Source organism: Aptenodytes forsteri, unplaced genomic scaffold, assembly GCF_000699145.1.
Source record: "Aptenodytes forsteri isolate BGI_AS27 unplaced genomic scaffold, ASM69914v1 Scaffold29, whole genome shotgun sequence".
Lineage (NCBI taxonomy): Eukaryota > Metazoa > Chordata > Aves > Sphenisciformes > Spheniscidae > Aptenodytes > Aptenodytes forsteri.
Window position 1 is genome coordinate 2,536,544 of NW_008794520.1, and position 22,389 is coordinate 2,558,932.

General features: G+C 45.7%; 1 protein-coding gene across 1 annotated transcript in view; it reads left to right on the forward strand.

Annotated features, from left to right (window-relative positions):
- SLC12A8 (solute carrier family 12 member 8) overlaps positions 1–22,389 on the forward strand; it is a 54,130-nt gene that overhangs the window by 29,164 nt on the left and 2,577 nt on the right. Inside the window, exons 6-12 of the mRNA XM_009290997.2 lie at positions 6,607–6,694; positions 8,187–8,274; positions 11,473–11,619; positions 14,604–15,279; positions 16,147–16,244; positions 18,504–18,621; positions 20,850–20,910. Coding sequence (XP_009289272.1) covers positions 6,607–6,694; positions 8,187–8,274; positions 11,473–11,619; positions 14,604–15,279; positions 16,147–16,244; positions 18,504–18,621; positions 20,850–20,910 — 1,276 coding nt within the window. The remainder of the gene's footprint in view (positions 1–6,606; positions 6,695–8,186; positions 8,275–11,472; positions 11,620–14,603; positions 15,280–16,146; positions 16,245–18,503; positions 18,622–20,849; positions 20,911–22,389) is intronic.

The window sequence follows — 22,389 nt, forward strand, 5'->3', positions numbered from 1 at the left end:
CAGCCGGCTGTCAACCAGCACCCCCAGGTCCTTTTCCGCCAGGCAGCTTTCCAGCCACTCTTCCCCAAGCCTGTAGCGCTGCATGGGGTTGTTGTGGCCGAAGTCCAGGACCCGGCACTTGACCTTGTTGCACCTCATACGGTTGGCCTCGGCCCATTGATCCAGCCTGTCCAGGTCCCTCTGCAGAGCCTTCTACCCTCGAGCAGATCAACACTCCCGCCCAACTTGGTGTCGTCTGCAAACTTACTGAGGGTGCACTCGATCTCCTCATCCAGATCATCGATAAAGATATTGAACAAGACCGGCCCCAAAACTGAGCCCTGGGGAACACCGCTCATGACCAGCTGCCAACGTTATGACAAAGCTATGCAGAAAATTACCATGATTAGCCATATTAAATGGTTCTTCATCACTGCTAATGCTTGGCTGCTAGGAATAATGCCAAAGCTAATAGATATAATTTATTTAAAGCCCTGGCAGCCTGTTGCTTTGTTAGTTAGCAGTAGTAATACCAGTAGTAATGTTAAACATTCTCTGAAAATACAGTTTGGGCTGATGTATAATTACTTTGGTTGCTGCACAGCTTTTTCATGTGTTCTTTTTAATTGCTTGGTTATTTACAGGATTTAAATTATTCCTTCGGAGTAGCGGTGCCAGCGGTACCGTATAACATCGCTATTGCTCCTGTTATTGCCGATTGTAGCACTGCGGAGTTCAGGAGCCTCATAAAAAGTAGAGTTGTGTTAGGTGCTCTACATGGAAGAACTTGTGATCTGATTAAGAAGTTCTTAGGGTAGGAGTCAAGACTTCTCTGCTGCAGATCACAAATGGGGAGCCCAGTGCAACTTCAGAAGTGCTGGGAATAAAGCTCACATCTCCTAGGGCTGGGGCAATGAGTGAAGGCTGTGGTTCCCCCACATCCCGCCTGACCCACACTGGCTTAGTTCGCCTCCTCCCCCACGATGGGGGTGCGATGCCAGGGCTGCAGAGGGAACCCCAGGCTTCTCGGGGTCCCACGTGCTGGAGCAGAGCTGCTTCCCACCGCATTGCAGGCGCTGCCTGGACGTAGCCCGAGCCTGCCAGCAGGACAGGCGGTCCGCGAGGTTGGAGATGACATTTCAGGGATGGGTTTGGCAGCGGCATTAATAGCAGGCTGGAGAGGTGCGATAGGATTGCCAGTGCCTCTGATGCAGGGCAGGCAGCCTGATGCAGATTGCGAGTGAGCAGCAGCGTCAGTCCCCAGCACCTCCGTGTGAATAGGAGCGGCAGGGATGTCCAAACGTCACTCCCAGGCTGTCACCTCCAGCCTGTGCTCCTGCTCCTGCCCAGCACCATCCCCAAGTGGTACCTGCCTCTACTGGGACTACCGCAGTGACCCAGCCAAAGCACTAGGAGCAAAATCCTTTGTGTTAAGATCCATCAGAAATTCGGGGAGAGTTTCAGTGAAACAATATGTTGTTTAGTTTTGAGAGGTTACTTCGAGCCAGTTTGAAACATTTCTGTGACCCACAGCAATGGTCTGTTTATCTTTTATTATTAAACCTTGTGTTTACTCTTTTTAATTTTTAGCATATGCTAGTTTACAATCTAAGATGCTGTTTTGATAATAAAGTTTTTAAAAAAAAATGTTTAGGAAATCATGAAATGAGATGTTTGGGCCTTTCTGAGATGAAATGTTCCCCTTTGAAGTGAAACTATTTTGATCTCTTCAGAGTAAGCTCTTTATTCACCGTCCGAAATGGTTATCTGAATTCAACTGGTTTAAGGTCGGTCTCTGGGATGTATGGAAAAGTGGCTTTAAGTTGCCCATTTCCACCAGAAATAGCAGTGAAACTGAAACTTCAGAAATACAGGCTGGTAAGCAAAGAGGGGCAGCCACTTCGGGAAGGGGGAGCGGGACCTGTGGGGAGACCCTCTCTGGGACCGAAGAGGCAGGAGGAGCCACTGCCTTGGCCAGGGCACTGCAGCCGAGGATGGTCGTCCCAGCCTTTCGTAGACTGGTAGCAGCATACCGCCTTCTACGAGCATCCTCCTTTGATCATTTTGCTGCAGGTCTGGTTGTTTTCTATGTTTCTCTGTATTTTATTGGTACAACTCCAGCAACGTGAGTGAAGTTTTCCCGATTTTACAGTTGAGCGGTGTTAAGCAGAGGCTGGTCCGTTTGCTTCCTGGGTAATAGCTGTTTAAACCCTTTCAGCTGGATGTGTAGTGCAGCTGGCCTTATTCCCCCAAGTTTGTCATTTAATAATAGAGAAGTAGCTGAGCCATCCAAAGCATACATCTAGAGCTGGCCTAAATGGGAGTGCATGGGCACGGAAGACTCAGATTTGCCGGCTTCAATAAAAAAGACTAATGTACTCACTACGGAAGATGTGAGCATACCCCTATAGAGATTCTGTGCATTAATCGGATGGTTTTTTGCATGTTTGTAAATGCCTTCTTTATGCACACGTTTTGCTGCCACGTTCTGATACACAAACACCCAGCCACCCATCTAACCAGGGCTTTGCACGGGGAAGGAGTCTCGGGAGCTGCCTGCCCATGTTCAACTCCTAGGACTGCACAGTGACAGTAGCAGCAGCCGTGCAACCACGAGTGCAGCTTTAAAATGAAGTTAAATGTAATTTCTGTTGTGCAGAGAATGTTTTCCTTTTTCTACTAAATCCCCAAGGTTTTCTGTCTAGTGAAAGAAGTGTGTTGTCATGTGATACAAGAAAGTAAGATGACATTTGAAGTGGCGTTAGTGGAAAATATCATTGTGCTGAAACCAGTTTCTGAAATAAACCATATTTGGCACTTGTAAAATGACAGCAAATAGATTTAGAAGTTTTGGGCTAAGTTATCAGATGATGTAAACTGGCACAACTCCATTGAAGTTTATGGAGAGATGCCAGCTTACATCAGTGGAGAATTTGGCCCTTTTAAAAAACAAGCTACAATCCTTATCTAAGATTTTCCATTCTTCATCTCTTGGGTGAAGGAAAAAAAAAGCCCTTTTATATTTTATAGTAAATTTGTTGGAAAATGCAATGGGTGTTTGCAAGCAGTCATATCTACAGTTATAAACCATAGCTGGTAGACTCAGAAGCCGGAGCTGGTGGAGCTGATGGTTGTGTCTAATGTACAATGTAGGTGGTCCCCTCGTGCACGTATCCACTGCCTGGATGATGCCCAGGACAGGATTACGCTGGGAATAGCAGCAATGTACAGACTGTCTCGGCCATAATTTCCTGGCTGAGTTGACCGTGTTTTCATGCTTCCTTGTCCAGAAGCTTTGTCATTATCTGCTGCTCTCTGAGATAATAGCCAGTGTGGAAAATCCAGCCTGCTATCTTGCTGAAACAGAGAGGTGGATAATTTTCTCCATGGACAATCTGCAGATATGATTGCTTGAGTTCAGAAGGGATTGGCCATTTCCCTAGGGACAGGTCTGTGTCTGGAGGAAGGAACGTCCCAACTTCTCTACATCGTTGAATTTTATATGCAAGTGTAGGGTCTTTCTTCTCTTGAGTAGCTAGAGTCTCTGGAAAGGCTGTTTGTGGCTACCTGCAAGTCAGACCAGTTCTCTGGCAGGGCCTGACCGAGGCTATGGATGGTGGAGATTGTTTAGGTTTTTTTTAAAATTAATCAGGTTGTCATTGAAAAGTGGGGTGGTTAGTCTGCTGCTCGGAAAAGACCTTCTCAGTACTGCTCTTTGACAGCTGTCATCGTGTCTCGAAAATTACTTTTTGGGTGGTAGTGGAGAGGTGGCTGTAGCATTGTCCATACTTCTGTACTACCAGGTTGTCCATCCTTCTGTACTAGTCAGGTCTGAGGCACAGCTGCAGCACAGAGGAGATGGCTTTGGCCTCAGTGGCTGAGAATATCCATGTTGGTTCCTTCTGTGGTAGTCTTGGCCTTTGGCAGTGGAAGCCATGAGACTCTGGTGACCTCCTGGGGGTCCTGACAGAAGCTAATGGTGTGTACTGACCTGGGTCTGACCCCTAGTCACTGCAAGGCAGGAGGTCAGCCATCGATCTCAAGGTCCCATTTATGTGGGCTCTGGCAGATCATCTCCTGGCTGCTCCTGAATATGCGTGGGTCTGTGAGAGGGAGGCAATGAGGCGGCCTGGACTGTGCAGTCATTGCTGCACAGATGACTCACGTCTTCAACTTTTTTCATATTCAGTCCAGAAAACGCCATTTTGGTGTTTCCCCAGTGCTTTGCTGAGGTAGGAGTTTGGATGGGGAAGAGGTGAGTCAAGCTCAAGCTGGGAGATTTAAAGGTGGTGCCAGATGTTTGGGAAACTTGGCCAAGAGGCACATGAGATCAACAGCTGTCCTTCTGACAACAGTTTGCTCCCTTTGAAAGAAAAATTCAGAGTATTCTCAGCTTTCTGCTTTGCCCCTGAATTGCAAAGTCACCAAAGAGTGCTTCGTAGCAGCTTCATTTAGCATGATGTTTGTGACCATTTCCATGGACTTCTGCCTTCCCAACTTTTGTCACCTCCAGCTAAGTCTATTGTGTAGCTGTTTAAAAGGAGCAGTGCTTGAACAGAGCTTGGAAGCTTTATCCGGGGAAAAGCGCACCAGCTGACAGGCTTTTAGCAGTGCTGTTCAGAAGTACGTCCATGGAATAGTCTTCCAGGAGAAAATTAAGAACTCATTTTGATTTGTAATGTTTTCGGTATGGTGTCGAGGATTCAAATCTGGTCTGAATCTGGAAGACAGCTCTTCCAGGAGCTGAGGAATGCCAGGAGCCCATGGGGACTGTTGGGGCTCTGGCTCTGTGGTGGAGAGGAGGACAGAAAAAAATGGCTGCTGGGTGGGATGATCAAGGGGGAAAAAAAAAGATGATCAAGGAAAAAATATTAATAATAAATAAATAAAGCTCTGGATACTTAGCTGATGTGTTTGGCAACATGTGAGTGCCTTGTGCTCACTACCATGTTATCATCACAGCAGCACAGCGAGGAGAGGAAGTGTTATGATTCCCATCTAGCAGATGGGGAGATGGAGCTATGAAGACGCACAGCAAAGCCTGGGATGGAGCAGGGAGATGAGTCCCTATTCCTCAATTAGCAACCCAACCATTGCTCCCTGTTGGCAGTCCATTGGTGGCCGTGCAAGGTCTGTAGGGAAGGCACCCATCCAGCTGAGCTGGGTTTGTCCTCTTTACCCTGGGATTTGTCCCACGGCTCCTTTGTCTACCCTCCGTCTTGGGAGAAAATCCTCCCAAGCAGCAGTCAGTGTTTGAGCTTTAAAATGCAATGGGTTGTTGCTGATTTAGAGCGGTAGTCACTCAGATTTGTGGCCTCAGAGACCGACTTTGTCATTCTTCTGCCCTCTGAAAATGAGGAACGACTGCTGGACTTGGCAGCCGAGTGGCGGACTGACGCATGGTCGGTCCCCTGCTGCCAGGGCTGGCAGATGCTGCGAGCACCGTGGCGTTGGCATCCTCCTCCTCATTGTTGTTTTGTGGTGATCTCACCCTGGCTCCCAGGGACTATCCCATGAGCACTGCTGGCTGGCACCTGGCCCACGCATCCTTATGAAGATGTTAGTCTGACATCCGAGGAGTGGGACAGTGATGGGCAGAAGTTAGTGTCTTAAAGAGGCTCTTCTGTCTTGCCTTCAAATTGTCCAAATTCTCATCAGGATTCTAAATCACAGATTATTTATCTTTTTTTTATAGCAGATATCTGAAGTCTTCTAGGAAAATTTTTGGGATAATTTGATGGAAAAAGTTGGGTTTTTGCCAAGTCTGGTATGACTCCTTCTTCAACTGTGGGCAAAGTCATAACCCATTTGTACCTCAGGTTCCTAGCCTCAATGTGGAGATCCTTTGCTCCATCCTGTTTCCCTTTCTTGTGTCTTTAGATGGTAATTTTTTAGGCTAAGGACTGTCTCTGGTTGTACAATACCCTGTACTCTGGCCTAAAATAACAGTTCAGTACTTTATTCTTAGTCCTACTACGTGTTTTGTATGTGACGCTGGGTCAATCACTTACCCTCTCAGCGCTTCTGTTTTCCTATCTGCAAAGTAGAGATAATGCCTACTTCCAAAGCAGATCCCTTGGCTGGAAGGTGCCACCTACGTGCTGAGCACTGTTACTCCCTCTGCTAAATGCGCATGTGATTGTCATTAAACACGGACAGGACAGGCAGTTTTGTAACGGCGTCTGTCCCCCGTGAATGCAGGGACCTGTAATGGATCTGGTCTGGGGGGGCAGTACCACCTGCTGAATGCGCTGCCGTGATGAACGGTAGCATTTTTCTTTTTCAACAATTGGACAGCACTGTCTTCTGTGAGGTTTGCATTAAGATAAGATGGGTTTTGTTCAGATTTCTGCGTTTTTTTTTTTTCCCCCCAGCATTGTTCAAACTGGACAAAGGGTTCTTTGTAGACGTGTTAGTGGTGGCTTGCTTCTATCAAAGACATGAACAGTTTCTCACCAAGCAATCGACAGGAGCCAGTATTCATGTGTGTGGAAGTGCAATGAAGTGATATAGTGACTGTTCTGAAGCCATCAATTAACTGATTGATTATATTACATATTATAATACGTATTATATATGCTATAACTGAGATTAACTCTAAATTGCATTTATGTCTCCAAAATACAGGTGTGATGGCTGGGTTCAATATGAGCGGAGATCTCCAGAAGCCTGCTACCAACATCCCCCTGGGGTCTCTGGCCGCTATTGGCACCTCGTAAGTCATAGATTGGGGAAAATGTACTCTTTGGAGACTGCCCTGGATGTGACCAATCCATTTCATATTCCCATCAACCTTTTATTACTCAGCCATCTGGAAAATTAAAGTCTGGCTCTCATTCAAATTATCATCCATTACCACCACCTACTCTGGGTGGGTTAGAGAAGAGGTTCGTTAATGTGGATGTAATCAGTCCTTCCTCCGCCGAGTGGGCTGTGTGTCGGTGCTAGAGCGGTTGTGCTGCTGCAGCCCTGCTGTCCAAGAGCAGGATGCAAAGTTCTCAGAGGCCTGGGGTGTGTGATTTTGTCGCTTATTGCTGTTGATTTCAAAGTGCTTTCTTTTTCTATATACATAGAAAATGTATAAAATATAAAATATAAAAAAATTATAATTTTTATTATTGGGAAAATGGGGCCAAGACAGGTGAGATGACTTACCCACCTGCAAGGTCAGGGGATCGCAGGAGCCCTGCATCCCCAAGCAGTGCTCTCCCCTGGGAAATGCTGCTTTCCAGGAGTAAAATACTGTTACATATTAAAAAAAACCTCAGGTTTTCCTGCCTGCTTTCTTTGCCACCTAAATTGCTTTTGAAATTATTACTTTTTATTGCGTACCAAGGTTCAGACAGAAAGGAAGGATCTTCAGAATTTAGAGGGACTCTTGCTGAAATTGGTGCTTGTTTTAAGTGAGGGGATTCAACAGGACACAGAAGTATCACAGATGGATGGACTGTGGTCATTCACATCTCTGCTGTGTGGGCTTCGCAGACAGACTAGCTTATCCCTCCACCCATGTACTGGAAAGGCCAGAGACACCAGAGGAGGATCATGACTGAGGTTGTAGAGCAGCCTGGCTGCAGTGTTTAATGTTACTGCCAGGTGCAGGGACCTGTGTACCTGCAGAATCATAGAATCAGAGAATGGTTTGGGTTGGAAGGGACCTCTAAAGGTCATCTAGTCCAACCCCCCTGCAATGAGCAGGGACATCTTCAACTAGATCAGGTTGCTCAGAGCCCCGTCCAACCTGACCTTGAATGTTTCCAGGGATGGGGCATCCACCACCTCTCTGGGCAACCTGGGTCAGTGTTTCACCACCCTCAGCATAAAAAATTTCTTCCTTATCATTCCTTAGTCTGAATCTACCTTCCTTTAGTTTAAAACCATTACCCTTGTCCTATAGCTACAGGCCCTACTAAAAAGTCTGTCCCCAGGGGTTATTCCCACCATGCACACATCAAGAGTGCAGGTAGCTTCCCCTCAGGGGTACCGTACAGTCACGCTGCAGCTGTCCCTGGTACATTATAGTGGGTAAGTAACGTGGACCGGTGTTAAATTTAGCCCTGAGGCTAAATCATGCAGGAACAGCCCACGCAGAGTGATTGAAGACCCAACTTGCGGGTACTTGACCGTCTCCTGGCTCTGCTAATGGGCAGAATTCTCAGTGGCCTTGTCTTGCTGGAAAAAAACCAGTTTATTTTTATTGTTTGCAGGTGGTTTCTGTACATGGTCTTTGTTTTTTTGCTGGGAGCCATTTGTACCCGTCAGTCACTCCGCTATGACTTCATGATAGCAGAGAAGGTAACGTGTTCGAATAACCCAGCATGGTTTTATATAATGGTGCTTTCGGGTTGCCATCTGCCTTACTGAATGCTTGAATTTTCCAAAAGCCTAAGGAATTTGGGTACCCATCCCTCATTGAAATTCAGGGGGATTTCCCCATTGCAAATCCCAGTGTACAATTGCTTTGAATAGCTTTGCATTCACCAGCATATCCAGTAATGCTGGATCTTGGCATAATCACCCGGCAATAGCTTTAAGAGCTAAAATATGCTAATGTGGTCTAATGATAAGTGCTGTATTTTATTCAATGTATCCTTTCTCATTGGTGAAAGCTTAGACCAAATTGAAATCTCTAAAGAACCCCACTGCTTATCTTTACTAAGTCAAGCGAAGCTTACATTTCCATATCTAGCGGGCTGTAATTGCAGGGTGAGCAATAGGATTATTAAACTCGAGACATTCCACATGGGTGTATATACATGAGGGAGGATTGTAGTGTTACAGGCAATGAACCTTGTCATTGCAGGCCTTCAAAAAGAGAGCAAAAGATTTTGGTGTGCGCCATTGTCTTACTTTAAATGGGATATGGAAGGGCTAATTTTCTGTTATTCAGCGTTATCCAAAATCATGGGTTCACCGTATTTGCCACTATTTCTTGTGATTAATTTAAAATGGAGATATTTGCCATTTATTTGATTTGTAACATGGTTTTAATCTAAAATATCAATTTGAAACTCTGGATTTGTTTTCTTTCTAAGTAATTGTAGCTCTGGACTTCCTCCAGACCCCAAAATAAACTCCAAATTATTGGTGGGGCTCCTCCCACTTCCTGCTAAGGTGAAAATCATCTCTGTTTCAGGGGAAAAAAGAATGAGCCTACCTTCTTTAAGGCAACATCTTTGTATGACAATGACTTAGTGGGCGAGAAGTACAGTAACTAAAAGAATCAACTTTAAATGAATCAGCTTTAACGATCTCTTTCTCTTCAGCTGTGTTTTAACTTCAAAACCCTTGGGGGGGGGAATAAAAAATCTCCCAGTAAAGAATCTGAAGATATTTAATAATGTTAAATATTTTTAAAAAAACCCCCAACCAACCAAACCCCCCAAAAAGCAAATTCAGTGTTCTTTTCCCTAGTATGGAACAAAACAATGGTGCAATCCCAATATTCATGTTGCTTCTTTGAGTTATTACAAGCTGCTTACAAGTTGCTTTAGATTTTAATGACTTTGGAGAGAGGGAGGGGGGAGAGATCATTATACATCCAAACTCTCCCTTTCTGTCACTCACAGGTGAGCAAGTGTTTGGCTGCTTTTCTCCCTTACAATACTTGTTTGGCTTTTTAAACATAAAAATGAGATTCAGTAATTTCACTTCTAATGAGCTCAAAGTGCCAATTTCTTACAAAGTATTCACACTCTCCGTGCTCAAAACCCCCAGTAAACCCTTTCATCAGCCTTGGTGAAAAGGACTCTTCCCCTCTAACCCTGATTTGAATGTCAAGTAGTACATTTAAATGCAAGCATTTTTGGCAGCTAAAATAATATATGATGTCTGGCGCAACTGATTGTTTCTTCCAAGTATTTCTCAGAGCAGGGCAGGATTAGAGGAGAGGGAAGGGAAGATTCCCCATCGAGTGTCTGTCTGTTGGTCTGATGGAAGCTGATATCTGCTCATCTTTGCCTCAAGTTTCTTCTGTCCTACAAGATAAAATTCACAAGGCCAAGTGGATTTTCATGGGGAAAAGAAATGTTGTGGTAGGAAGTTTGTACAGTTCTGGACCACGCCATTAGTTTTACACACCTTCCCCAAACAGCAAACATTTTATGGCTTTATACCCAATCTCCTTTTTGCTGGGTGCGGATTTCATAGGTGAGGAAAAGGCAGATGTAGCTTGAATCATCTTTAGCCATGTAAATTTTTGTAATTCCTTCTAATAAAGCATGTTCCACCTGACTTCAACAGGGGCAGAAGCTGGGAGGACCCGTGTTCGTTTAGACCTTATTTTCCACGAGAGCCGGGAAGCTCTCAGGAGCAAAGGACGTGTGGGATGCAGGGGACCTGCATTTGGTGACATCCTCTGCCACGGATGTCTGTCTGCACCTCCAGCAGCTTGCTTCAGTGGAGCGTGGGCAGGACGGATCTGGACCAAAATTTGGGGGTTTTCTCCCTGCCTGGCCTTTGTGCTGGTGTTACCCCCCATGCCTTGCCTTTCTCTGTGGCTGGCTGCTGGCTGTCAGACTTGTGTGGTCTTGCAGGACTTGGGGATGGCTCAGGTGACCCTAGACCTTAGTTTCCTCGTCTGTGTCTGCCCACGTCCTTACACCATGGTACCAGGAGCACTCCCATTTCAAAGCTTTCTTGCACAGTGTTCATATTGTGGGGTTTTGTGTATTTGTGTGAGGTTTTTTTAGATACGCTCCCTGTGCTTGCAGTTCTTGATAGTGGGGACCTGTGCAGGGGGACCCCAGTCCTCACTTCTGTGTGATAGACCATGAGCTGCCTTCCTTTCCCTCCACTCCCGCAGGAGATGCTCCCCGTTTGAAAGGGTGCTCACTAAAAACCGGTAATAAACCCAGCCTTGTTAGCACTGTGGCTTTAAAGATTTTTATTTTTTTTTAAGTTTCATGTTGGCCAAAGGAAATTCTTTTCTCATTGAAGACAGGAAAATAAGGTCATTGTATTATATCCTTCGGAGCGTATTTTTTGAGATGCCATTTGTTTCAGTGGCAATTTTGATTTGGTTTTACTGTGGATTTTCTTTCAGGATTGGTTTTCCCCTCTGGGACGCAGGGGTTTGTCTTCCTGTTTTGGATGGTTGGAAGCCTGGGCAGCTTTTCCTGTATGATGTGCTCTGTATATAAGTGATCTCTCCTGAAATAAACTCACTTCCAGTTACTTAAGGGGAATCTAATAGCTGCTGCTTTGCTGCAATTGCTCCAAGTGACAAAGAATTTCTTGGATATGAGCTTGTCAAATGGCTCTGTCGGTACAGGATGTTCAGTATTAAATTATTTTTATGGGATAATTCTCCTGTATTAATTGCTTGCACTTTATACCACAGACCAGTTAAATTGCTGCTTTCCCAGGGCTCGTTCTGTTCATTTAGCAATGTTACAAAATATATGTGATCTCTTAAAATACATGTATTTAAGACTGCTCGGGGGTCTTTAAAGAACAATATAATCAACTTTGCATTCTCTCCGCTTCCTCCAGGTATCCTTGGTGGGCTTCTTGTTTTTGCTAGGGCTGTACATCTCGTCCCTGGCCTCCTGCATGGGAGGCCTGTACGGAGCACCCAGGATCCTGCAGTGCATCGCCCAGGAGAACGTGATCCCCATGCTCGCCTTCCTTGGACGTGGGGTTAGTCACCCTTTCTCTGAGATTGCTGTCAAACCTTCACCTGAAGGAAAACTGGTGATTTAAGAAGCCAGGATTTCTGTGTGTCCGTAGGGTGAGATGGGGGATGTATGAAATGCAAGGAGGGGAAGGCTCGGGATCTGGAACCCTATGCGTAGGCAGAAAAGCCAGGAAATGGGTGGTTTTATAAAAAACCCAAGAGCTCAGCTGCCCGCAGTCCTTCCCCTGCCGGTCCCCTGTGCTGCACCGCCTCTGCCCTGAGCCCTCCCATGGGGCTTGGCACTGTGCAGGAGCAACCCTGCTTCGCCCCAGCATCTCGCTCACCCACCTCTGCACCCTGGCCCCGGGGCTGTCCTGCCCCCGTACACGGACAGCCCTTCCTGGGCTGCCGTCGGTCTCCTCCCTCCCTCGGACCTGCTTCTTCGAGATGTCCCCAGTAAAACAGCCACTTATGATATAACTTTGCCTGTGGGTTTTTTTTGCAAACGCCGTATCTATGCTGGTGCTGATCCTAACTGTGACTGAGGGAGGTACCTAGCTCTTCTCTGCCCTCCTGTCCAGGGCAGAGGCCTGAAGCTTTTGTCCAAGCACTTGGTGAAATGGATGGTAACTGCCTCTTTATCTTTTTTTCTTTTTTTTCTTCTTTTTTCCTGCACATTTTCTTTGAGCTGTTCCTATCCTCTTTGGTAACCTCATAGCTGAGTACGTGACTAGTCGTGGTGCTGTGGATTCAGTCTGTGTGCACTGGAGAAGAGGACGCTTCTTTGTAAGATAAGGTGCCTTTTGGACACTATAAAATAAAAACAAAGAATAGATTTGAAAGGTTAAGTTAGGGGGCTGCTAAGCTTTAGATATGCTTTGAAACAAAGCCTTGCTTTGAATATGACAAGAGGCTTTTTCCTTGTCCTCACAAATAATCCTCATTCACATGAGCTATTCTACCGAGATCAGTCAAAGTACCAGTCACTAAGGACTCTGTAGTCTTGGGCTGTGCATTCAGAGCAAACTATTTTTTATGGCTTTCCCTCTTCTAAACAGGGAGAAAATAATTCTGTCACTCTCAATAACCTGCAGTACCTAACTGTCTGTACCGAGCGACTGGAAAAACCTTATGATGTTTTGCTCCTTCAGAGCAGCTTGTAAATACAGAAAAATATTTTACAATATTGGTATTTATGATTGTTTTAAAATACTTAAATGTTTTATAAGTATAATAATTCTCTATCCTTTGTTTTATGTTCCTCAAAGTAATTTTCTAAAATTAAAGTCATAATAATAGCAATAATAATAATAAATAGTAATAATTATAGGGGAAGCAGGAGCAATAACAACAGCAAAAACTTCCAGCTCCTGAAGGCAGTCGTCAGGTGGTCCCAGAACAGGCTGTTCTCCACTTGGCAATCCTTGTGAAATTCTCAGTGATTTAGCAAAGTTGACTGCAAAGTTGATGCCTTCTCTTCTCTGATAGTTTTCTGTCTTTCTGTCAAATTTTCTGCTCTGAACTCTGTCCAGGCAGATTGCCATGTTGGGAAGGGCTCAAAAAGAGGTGAGAAATGAAACGCAGATCACTTTTCCCCCTTCCTTCTCTCTGCCACCTTGAAAATTGTCTAGATTGGGTTTATGGACAGTTAATAAATTTAGTTTGCCCTTACCAAACTGTTCCACATCAGTTCTTCTTTTCTGTGGTTGAAGAAAGTGTTGTAGTCACCATAACCCCAGCTGATGGGAAGGACACGAGTGTTTTCTGTAGAGTTAAACCCAAGCCAGAGGGGTTTAACGATCCTGAGATCATCCCATCTGTTCCCCATCTCAGTACATCTTACTGATAGCGAAGATGCTTTCTGAGAACCATGTTCCTTTGTCCCGAGACGTATTTATGTTCCATTGTGAAAAGGCGTAAGGTCCAGAACTGCTCCCCTTTTCTATTAATAAATAAGAGTGGAGGAAATAGAAATAGTTTCCATTTGAGCTGTGTGTTTATTAAAGAAGCACATGCAGTAAGTGAAAACCTAAGATATTTTGTAAGATACCTTGTAAGATATTTTCCAGCAAGGTCTTTATGCAGCCTGCACAGGCTTATCGGGTACCGAAACGGCAAGACAGTGCCTGGCCCAAGGAAGGGCACGTTAGACCTGGGATTAAAGTTCGTGAGCTGATGGCTCAAGTCTTCCCACCCCCGATGCCCTTTGATTTGTCTCTCTTTTTTCTCCTCCTTTCCCTGCCTTCACCCCACCCCAAAGGAGAAGAACAGGCGGTGTTTCTCCTGGCTGCCTGCCTTCCTGACGCATGCCCGGCATCACTGGGGGTTGACTCCCACCCTCCAGCATCCTCGGCTGCCTAACCTCTCTGCTGCTTTCCTCCTGCCTCTGGGCAGATGCGGCTTGGGTGGATGAAAGGAGGGAAACCCCAAGTGCAGAGGCTCAGCAGACCATGGATTTAGCTCAGCGTCGTGTCAGGGCAGGGCCAGAAGCTGCTGATGTGAAGGTGGTACTGCTCCGTGCAGGCAGAGCTTCCTTGACTGTGTCTGGCAGTCGAAGCCTTTCCAATGGCAGCGTGTGGGAGCCTTTTGGGTAGGCAGCGATGCGGAGTCCTGTAGTGAAATTAGAGACGAACAGTTAACTCTAATTAACACATTTTATTGCCAGACTTCCCATAAGCCCCACAACTCTCTCTGAAGGTTTATTGCTGCTTTAATGACTTTGTTTTACTGTGGAGATACAGAGTGAGAGTGGATGAATTTTCCAAAGACAAAGCTTGAGTAAGGCTCAGAGGTGAGGTGGGAGCTCAGCAGCTTTTGGCTTCCAGCCTGTTCTTTAATTTATTAAGCCCGTGAGCCTCTGCTTGCACATGCATGCATGTATTTCATGACAAGGGGGTACTGCAGACCGCCCAGGTAACCACCCATGGCAGCTGAGCAAGTGGGGAGTCTTCACGGCGAGGCTCATGGTTATTAATTTAAATGTAAGTTTGTTTTATTTATGAATTAGAAAGGACCCAACAAGACTCCAGTGGCTGCAATTTGCTTAACAAGTCTCATCACCATGGCTTTCATCTTCATTGGGCAAGTGAACGTTCTTGCTCCGATAGTCACCATCAACTTCATGTTGACGTATATTGCTGTAGACTATTCCTATTTCTCGGTCTCCTTGAGCTACAACGTTCAACATAAACCTGACAAGACCCAGAGAGAAAACGCTAGACCTGCTCACTCTTCCCAGCCTTTAGTTTTCAACAAGCCCTCCGGCTGTGCAGCAGATGGAGTAATTCAAAGCAGATCAAACGGCACCTTGCTGGAATTCACAAAAGACATGGACCAGCTTTTTAAACCATTTCGTAGTGAGCCAGGTACTTGCAAAAAAGGAGGAGCTGAGAATTTAACCCAGAAGGTCAAACAAAAGAAGGCAAAGCAGCCAGCCAAGCAGACGTTACAAGACAGCTTTCTTCTGGATCTCCATCACGATGCTCCCCCGGCTCAGTATGGCTGGGATGAGACTGCAGAGCCCCACAACGAGAGCTGGCAGGACCTGGCTGAGCAGGGCTGTCGGTGCGATGCGGGTCCATGCTCATCACCCGCTGCGGATGCTCAGCGGACACCCGGGCTGCTGGAGCAGGGGAAGCAGCTCTGCAGTGAGGTGCCGGCGCTCCCTGGCCAGAGGGAAGAAGGTAAGGGCTGTAGGAGATGGACATGTCCATGCTCACGGGGGAATGGTTTATAACCTTGGTCCTCCGGGTGCTTTCCTGAAGGCAGGCGTGAAACTAGCTTTATACGGGGCTGTGATTCGGTGATTCATAGCAATAATATCATTTATTCCAGGTGAGGGTAGAGTTCATCGCAGCGCATCACAGGAGAAGTTCCAATGCAATTTCCTATGGAAGATTAATCACAGGAAAGCAGGCAGGACTATATTTAGTGTAGGATTGTTTACTATATACTCATTATTCTACACATGCACGCTTAATGCTGTACATTAAAAAGGTTTTGAGTGTATCTTGGGGTTTACTTCATCCTGGTGTGGGGTAGGAGGGCTGGAGCCGTGCGAGTCTAAAACTCAGGTTATCAAAATGCAGTGGTCCCCATGCCACAGGTGGAGTTTGTAATTCAACATCCACAGCTAAGAGTCTGAATTTGTTTTGTTGGCGATGTGGGTATTTGATATTGAGTGTTTGCTTGGAGTTTGTCATCTCAGTGCTGTAGTGTTTTATCAGCATTAGTCAATTAAGCTTCATAAACCCTTCTGAGGGAGAAAAGTATTATTTCTCGTTTTTCACAAATAGGGAAACTGAGGCAGAGATAGGCAGGTGTGGCCTTCAAATGGACTCAGTACCAGAGTTGGCAACTTTCTTTTTTTTCTTGCATATCTTTTCTGTTTTCATTTCAGAGGTTTTGGTTTAACTCTGCCATACCCAGCTGTCAGCTAGAATTTCTGCTTTGGTTTTCTGGAATCTGGTAATGTAAAGTAGGAGAAAAAACCCACATTATAGCTCCTTTCTAATGTCTCTTCTTTTTTTTAATTTCTTTTTTTTCTGTAGAATCAACTATAAAGCAACATAATCCAGAGCTGGGAATTCAGCAAATACCAGAATCCTTCTACTCCAAATTCTGCAATCACTGGGTTTCCTTTGCTGGTGTAAGTAATTTTCTTTTATTTTGAGCACTGGTTTGTGATTGTAGAAAACAGAAGGAAATTCATCACTTACTGTAGTGTAAATACACTCCAGTACTTTAAAATGGCTTTTGATTCTAGTATTCCAGGTCACCTGAATTAAGTACTCAAGGTACCATGCATCCAGCAGTTCAAATTCAGAGAAAGCCAGATGGCATATTAATTAAAACAACAGCAGCAGCAAAAAAAAAAAACCCAACCCAACCCAAAAAGGTGCAAATTCAAAGTCTGGCATCTTAGGACTTTAGAGATGCATGGCTGGCTGGGAAAAAGTCAGTGTCCCTCTTTTCACTGTGTGCCAGCCTGCTTTTTCTTGCCCTGGGATGGAGTGAGACACCACCTTCAAAGCTGTGTTGCTGTTGTTTATGAGCCAGTTTCTGCAAGCTGAGGGTGGGGTTTCATTAGTGCTGACCTCCTGACAGCAGCAGCCCAGCTGTGAAATTCCACCTCTTGAGGGAGGAAAGTGGAGCATTCCTTCAGCACATTACTTTAAAGAATAAATAACTTTTCAATAGCTTCTGTCTCAAGCCGCTGAGGAGTTTAGGACATTTAATCTTGGGAAGCTGGATTAATGGGCAGATGACAGGGAAAGGGTCAGATATGCATAATGAATGACCCATATGGCTTTGCTGCATGGACGGGGATTTCATAGCTGTGTGTAAAATGTAACAAACCCACTCGAACAACACACCGAACCCTTTTAGTTTAATCCTCAGATGGAGTTTGACACCTACTTTTCAAATTCACTGCTGCTGCTGCCAGCAGCCAGCTCCTGGCAAGGGGTCCCGCTGGACTGCGGTGCCGGGGTGGGATGGATGTGGAGGCTCCTCTCTACGATGACATCTTTAGGAGGTTGCACCCTGATGCTGTCTCTGGGCTCGGTAACTAACGTGGCTCCCAAGGGCGTATCATTGTGCAGCGGTCAGCTCCCTGCCTTTGCGGGGGAATTTGCTTACGGAGATGACTGACTTGTTCATTAAATCAGATTTGGTTTCCTGTCAATAGTCAGACTTGGGAGGAGGTTGCAGCAGAGCTGAGAAAGGATCGACGACGCAAAATAAAATCACCGAAGCAAAAATCAGATGCATTTATTCATCCCGGCTCCTTTCCCTTCTGCCCTCTCTCTTCAAGCTGCACCGATTGTGTCAGTCTGGACTCATTTAGCTCTTTCTTTGTATGCTGCCCCTTGCTGCTCCTACCCTGATCCATGAAGATGCTACCCCTGCCCCCATTCATATGCCCCTTGAGCCAAATCTACTTCCTGAGCTGGTGAGCCTCTGCATACTCTTCTTGGAGTAGCCCAAGCAGAGACCTGAGGTCCACGCTGCCTCCTCTAGTATTCAAGGTAGCTCACTGAAAGCTATCTCCATGCTGCTGAAGATGACACTGTAAACCTGTGCTGTCCCTCCTTTTAACAGTGAGGCCAAACGAGGCTCCCTGTAACACAAGAACCTCATTACCAAGAAACTTCAGCCATGCCATACCCAAATCTTTTCAGATAACGCTGGATGGAAATGTTCCACGTGTGGCCAAAAGCCATGCACCGTGGAGCGTTTTGCAGGCAGGAGACGACGTGGTTCCCCAGGGGTCCTGCTGCACCACCGTCCTCAGCCACCAATGCCCAGGAGCATCCATCCACCCACGTGGTTGCGACTGGCATCAATCCTCCCACGGGCAGGACCCAGGCTGTGCAGCAGGTCTTGGGCAAGGAGAGCCTCTGTTGTGTCCCCATCCTGGGGCATCATTAGGAGGGAGACGCCTGAAGGGAAACGCTCATCAGGATAATGCCGAGTAGCTGCATCCTGGGTCCTGACTGTGCACAGCTCTTATACAATGCTCCTGAGAAGTCCCTGAGAAAGCTGGAGGTGCAGAGATGCCATCAAAGCACTGTTTTTCCATGAATTTAAAGCCAAGATTCAACATTTCTGGCAAAAATAACCCCAAAACCAGTTACTGGTGCGCTCATAACAACTTGAAAGCTCCAGCACTGCCTCAGTTATTAAAGAGTTTTCGTTAGCGTTGCAAAGCATGCTCATCTTGCAAGGTTGAAGAACAAGTTGTTGACCTGGTGTGAGGCTGTGTCTGAAGGTGAGTAGTCCTTCCCAGGCACTGCAAGGAGGCCAACGGAGCCGCTGGGCTTTGCAGAAAAAAGGACTGTCAGCTTGTCATCAACGTGTTATCTCACGGACTCTGGGGTAACCCCAAACCTTGTCTTCCCAACAGGCGATCGTGTCCCTCATCATAATGTTTGTCATTCAGTGGATCTACACCCTCGTCAGCCTGGGTGCAGCGGTTATTCTGTATTTCTACATCGGCCAAGTGAGCCCAGGACTCCCCCTTGGTGAGTATTTTTTTTTCTGTATTATTAAATCTGCTTAAAAATTCATTGAACTTTAATTTAACTTAATTAGGAATCGAGACTCTTGTGTTTAATATGCAGGTGACACAGTGAATGATGGGGTTTTGTTTTGTTGCTAGTTTTAATACGTTTTCTCTCTGGCTCTTTAATTTTATATTGGATTCTAACTGCAACTAGCATGAGTTTGATAGTCTGAACATTGTGCTTTTTGCTTTAATATTTTGTACTTTAAATGGCAAAACCAGATACTAATACTAAGACTTAACAGGGATGGCAGATTGTAAATGTATCACGGCAATGAGAAAAATCTGCTGTAAATACATTTTAATAAACTTAATTAATCAATCTAAACTCACCTGAGAAAACTTTAATGAAAATGGGAATTATGATGAGTTTCTCATTAAATCTCAGCATTCATAACGGCAGAACAAGAGAGCCTTTTGATTCCAGAACTAAACAGGTTGAATATGTTGGGAACGTAATCTGGGAAAATACTCTTAGGCAGAGGGCATTAGAAAGGTCTGTGCATGTGATCGGCTTAAACAAGTTCGAAATTAAACAGTGAAGCACATTCAGAAAGCAGCTCTCAAGAGCCTACAGCTCCTTGGCATGGCTGCAGGAGGGGTTTGCATTGGTCTGTGTCTCTGAAGGGAGAGGGTGATACGCACGCAGCGTGCGCGTACTCACATACTTATGCATAAATACATACGTAGGTGCATACACCCTTAAGTACCTGCACATGTGTACATGTAATTTTTTGTCCGAGATGAGAAACCAAGATGAGAAAAGTCAAAAGAACCTGAGTTCATGTCTGCTAAGCAATGCAGAAATAGCTACCCAGGTTTATTTAGATGAAAGATTATTAGACACCAGGTAAGTAGGTACTAGATTTCAGAAACCCAAACGATGAGAAACCAAAAAATAGTTGTCACTCGGTAACGATCAAAACATCGCTCACCAATGCTTCTCTTTCTACTCTAATTGATTTCTTTTCTATTTGTCTGTATGGGATAGTAGACAAGAGCTGAGATTGTGGATAGTACTTGCTAATTTGTATCTTTTGAAATATATCGAAGTTTTAACAAAGTTTTTTATATATTAAACATATATTAAACAAAAAACAAATAAGGTTTTCAGGCTTTGGAGTTCTCTTTGCCTTTGTATATTCGCTATATTATATCTCTGTTATCCGCTTTTGAAATATTTACCAAAAATTACTTTAAAAAGAATTTCTCAGTCAGCAGGTAGAGGATTTTGGAAGGTGATCTGAGGAACGGCAGTGTAAATAGACATTTTTTCCTTGGTTTCCTTCGCACATGCATTCCCATGCATACAGTAAAACAACTCATGACAAAGAAAAAGTTAGAAATGAACACTCAAAGTTCCGCCTGATTTTTAATTGGCTGTGAGTGAACGTTATTGCGCAGCCACATGGCATCCAATGATCCATGAGTTTGTTCTCCAAAAGACTGAACGACCCTTCTGTCTAGAAAGGTTGGGAGACACTGGCTTGAGAGATGCTCTGGATTAAGGACTAGGTTAAGACTTTGGGAGCAGAAATGCTCTGGGATTTCAACACATCCCTTCTCTTCTCTCTTTCTCCCCAACAGCCTAAGCCAAATCCAGCAGGTGCTGCCGGGTCTCTGTTCTCCTCCTTGTCCCTCACCACAAGCTTCTCCTGCTGCCAGCTCTGGCACTTCCCTGCCCCTGCAGTGAGCCAGTGCAGGAAACTAGCTCTACAGAGAAATCAGGAAAAAATGGTGTCGGTGTAATAAGCTAAGCCAGCTCTCCATGGGCTCAGACGGGAGGGTATGAATGGTGAGACCACAGCCACCCTGGTTGAGGTCGGTTGAATGGCTCCTCCCGTCTCCCCATCCCTGCAGTGGGAATGAGCTTTGCAGTCCCGGGAGGAAAAGGTGCTGCAGCGGGTGTCTGTGCTTTGCTCACTGCTTTACTGAGGCTTTCACAAGCTGTCAGTCTGGGAAAGGATAGCTGTTCTCTGTGGGAAATTTGGGTTAAGTTTCCTGACAATCGTTTTAAAGCTGCAGAGTGTGGGGAGACTGCAGGAGTGTTCTCACCGTTGCAAAATCTCTGTGTACTGAAGGCTAATAACAAGCATGTTGGTTTGAGATTTATGCAAAAATTCAATGGCGTAATGCTATTATGAGAGAATTAGCAGCGTACTGACTTCTCGTGCCTTTTCTCTGTAGGAGCAGCAGCAAATTTCAGTTTCTTCGGCTGGATTAAGTCGGTTTTGATCACCTCGTGCAGGTTGGTACCAGTCACTCGGCAGTGACCGAGGCGGTGCTCGTTGTTCCCGTGACCCACTAATGTTCACAGAGAGGGGTGGCAGAGTTGACTTGCTTATTACCTTAAGCAGCCCCTTCTTGCATACTCAAAGTTATTCTTAATAGTAAAAATAACTGTTTGCTCCTGTTAGCCTGACGTATGGCTGACCATGTAAGTGGGAGAGCTGGAGTCTCCTCTGCCTTATACGTGGACACGTCAGCTGCGAACCATATCTCGGTGCCTGAAGCTTTGTCTTACCGCAAAGGTCTGTGCTCAACCTTGGTGGCTCAGGTTGAACTGGAAAATCTGGTAGGAAATGAGAAACAGGAGACTCCACCTCTTCCACCCACCATCCATTGAAAGTGAATTACTGTGGTAGTGGTGGAACAGGCACACGTGGCAGCTGTGCTTGAATTTCAGAGAGGAAATTTGGGGCGGAAGCCACAATAGCTACAGGGCAAATACAATAAACAAGGTCTTCAGTGAAGCAACCATTCAGTATTGAGTTTGCATGGGACTGCAGTAGCATTGTCTTGGGGTTTTCTTTCCCAGAAGACCTTAAGGGTTTTGTTTGGTTGGTTATTAACTAGTTTTGTTAATCTGTTTTGATCCTATTAATTATTAATTCCATCACATTTGGGTTTCCCACAGAAGGTGGGAAAACCTTGTCTGCCACTGTACAATGCAGTGGGATTTTGAGGTTCTCAATCCGTTGGGTTGCTTTTTTGTTGCGGTGGGTGAGCACTGTAGTAAGGACTGCACAACACGAGCTGCCATGCATTACGTGGGCAAAGTTGGTGGCTTCTTTAAAATAAATGAAAATCCAGGCTTTTAAGCACATTCGCACACACCCGTGTCTGTCTTGCCAGCTCCTGCCTCTGCCCACAGTCCCTATAACATGGCCACACGCCTTTGGTAGCAGAGGTGGCTTGGGAGAGAAGCCGGGGGTGACGGGACCTCTCTTGGGTCCCCACGGCAGGTCTGTGGCATGGCCGAGAACAGACAAGTCGGCTCTCCCGCATCACATCCATCTCTCTCTCTACCGGACCAGTGGATGTCTCCGAGTATGGGACTGGGTCCCTGAAGACCCACCTGTCCTGCACACCTCTTGCCATGAATAGCTTTGTTCACAAAGCTACCACTGCCTCTCACGGCAGTTGTGTAAAGCTGCATGCTTGCCTAAGCGTTAGGGGATGAGAGCCCAGGTTAGACAGACTACCCAGAAGAGGAGGAGTGAGGGGGTGCGGAGCACGTGCGCTATGTTTTCTGCATATCTCATTTGGAGTAAGGGGTTGTTCCTCACCCCTTTTCACATCTGCTGGACTGGTGACATGAGCCCAAGCCAAGGGTGAGGAGGTGAGGACGGGAACAGGGCGCATGGGGCCATGCTGAAGCACTGCCAGAATTACTCATGGCACAGTGAGTCAGACCCCACTGCTTCGTATCCCAGACACTTGTCTG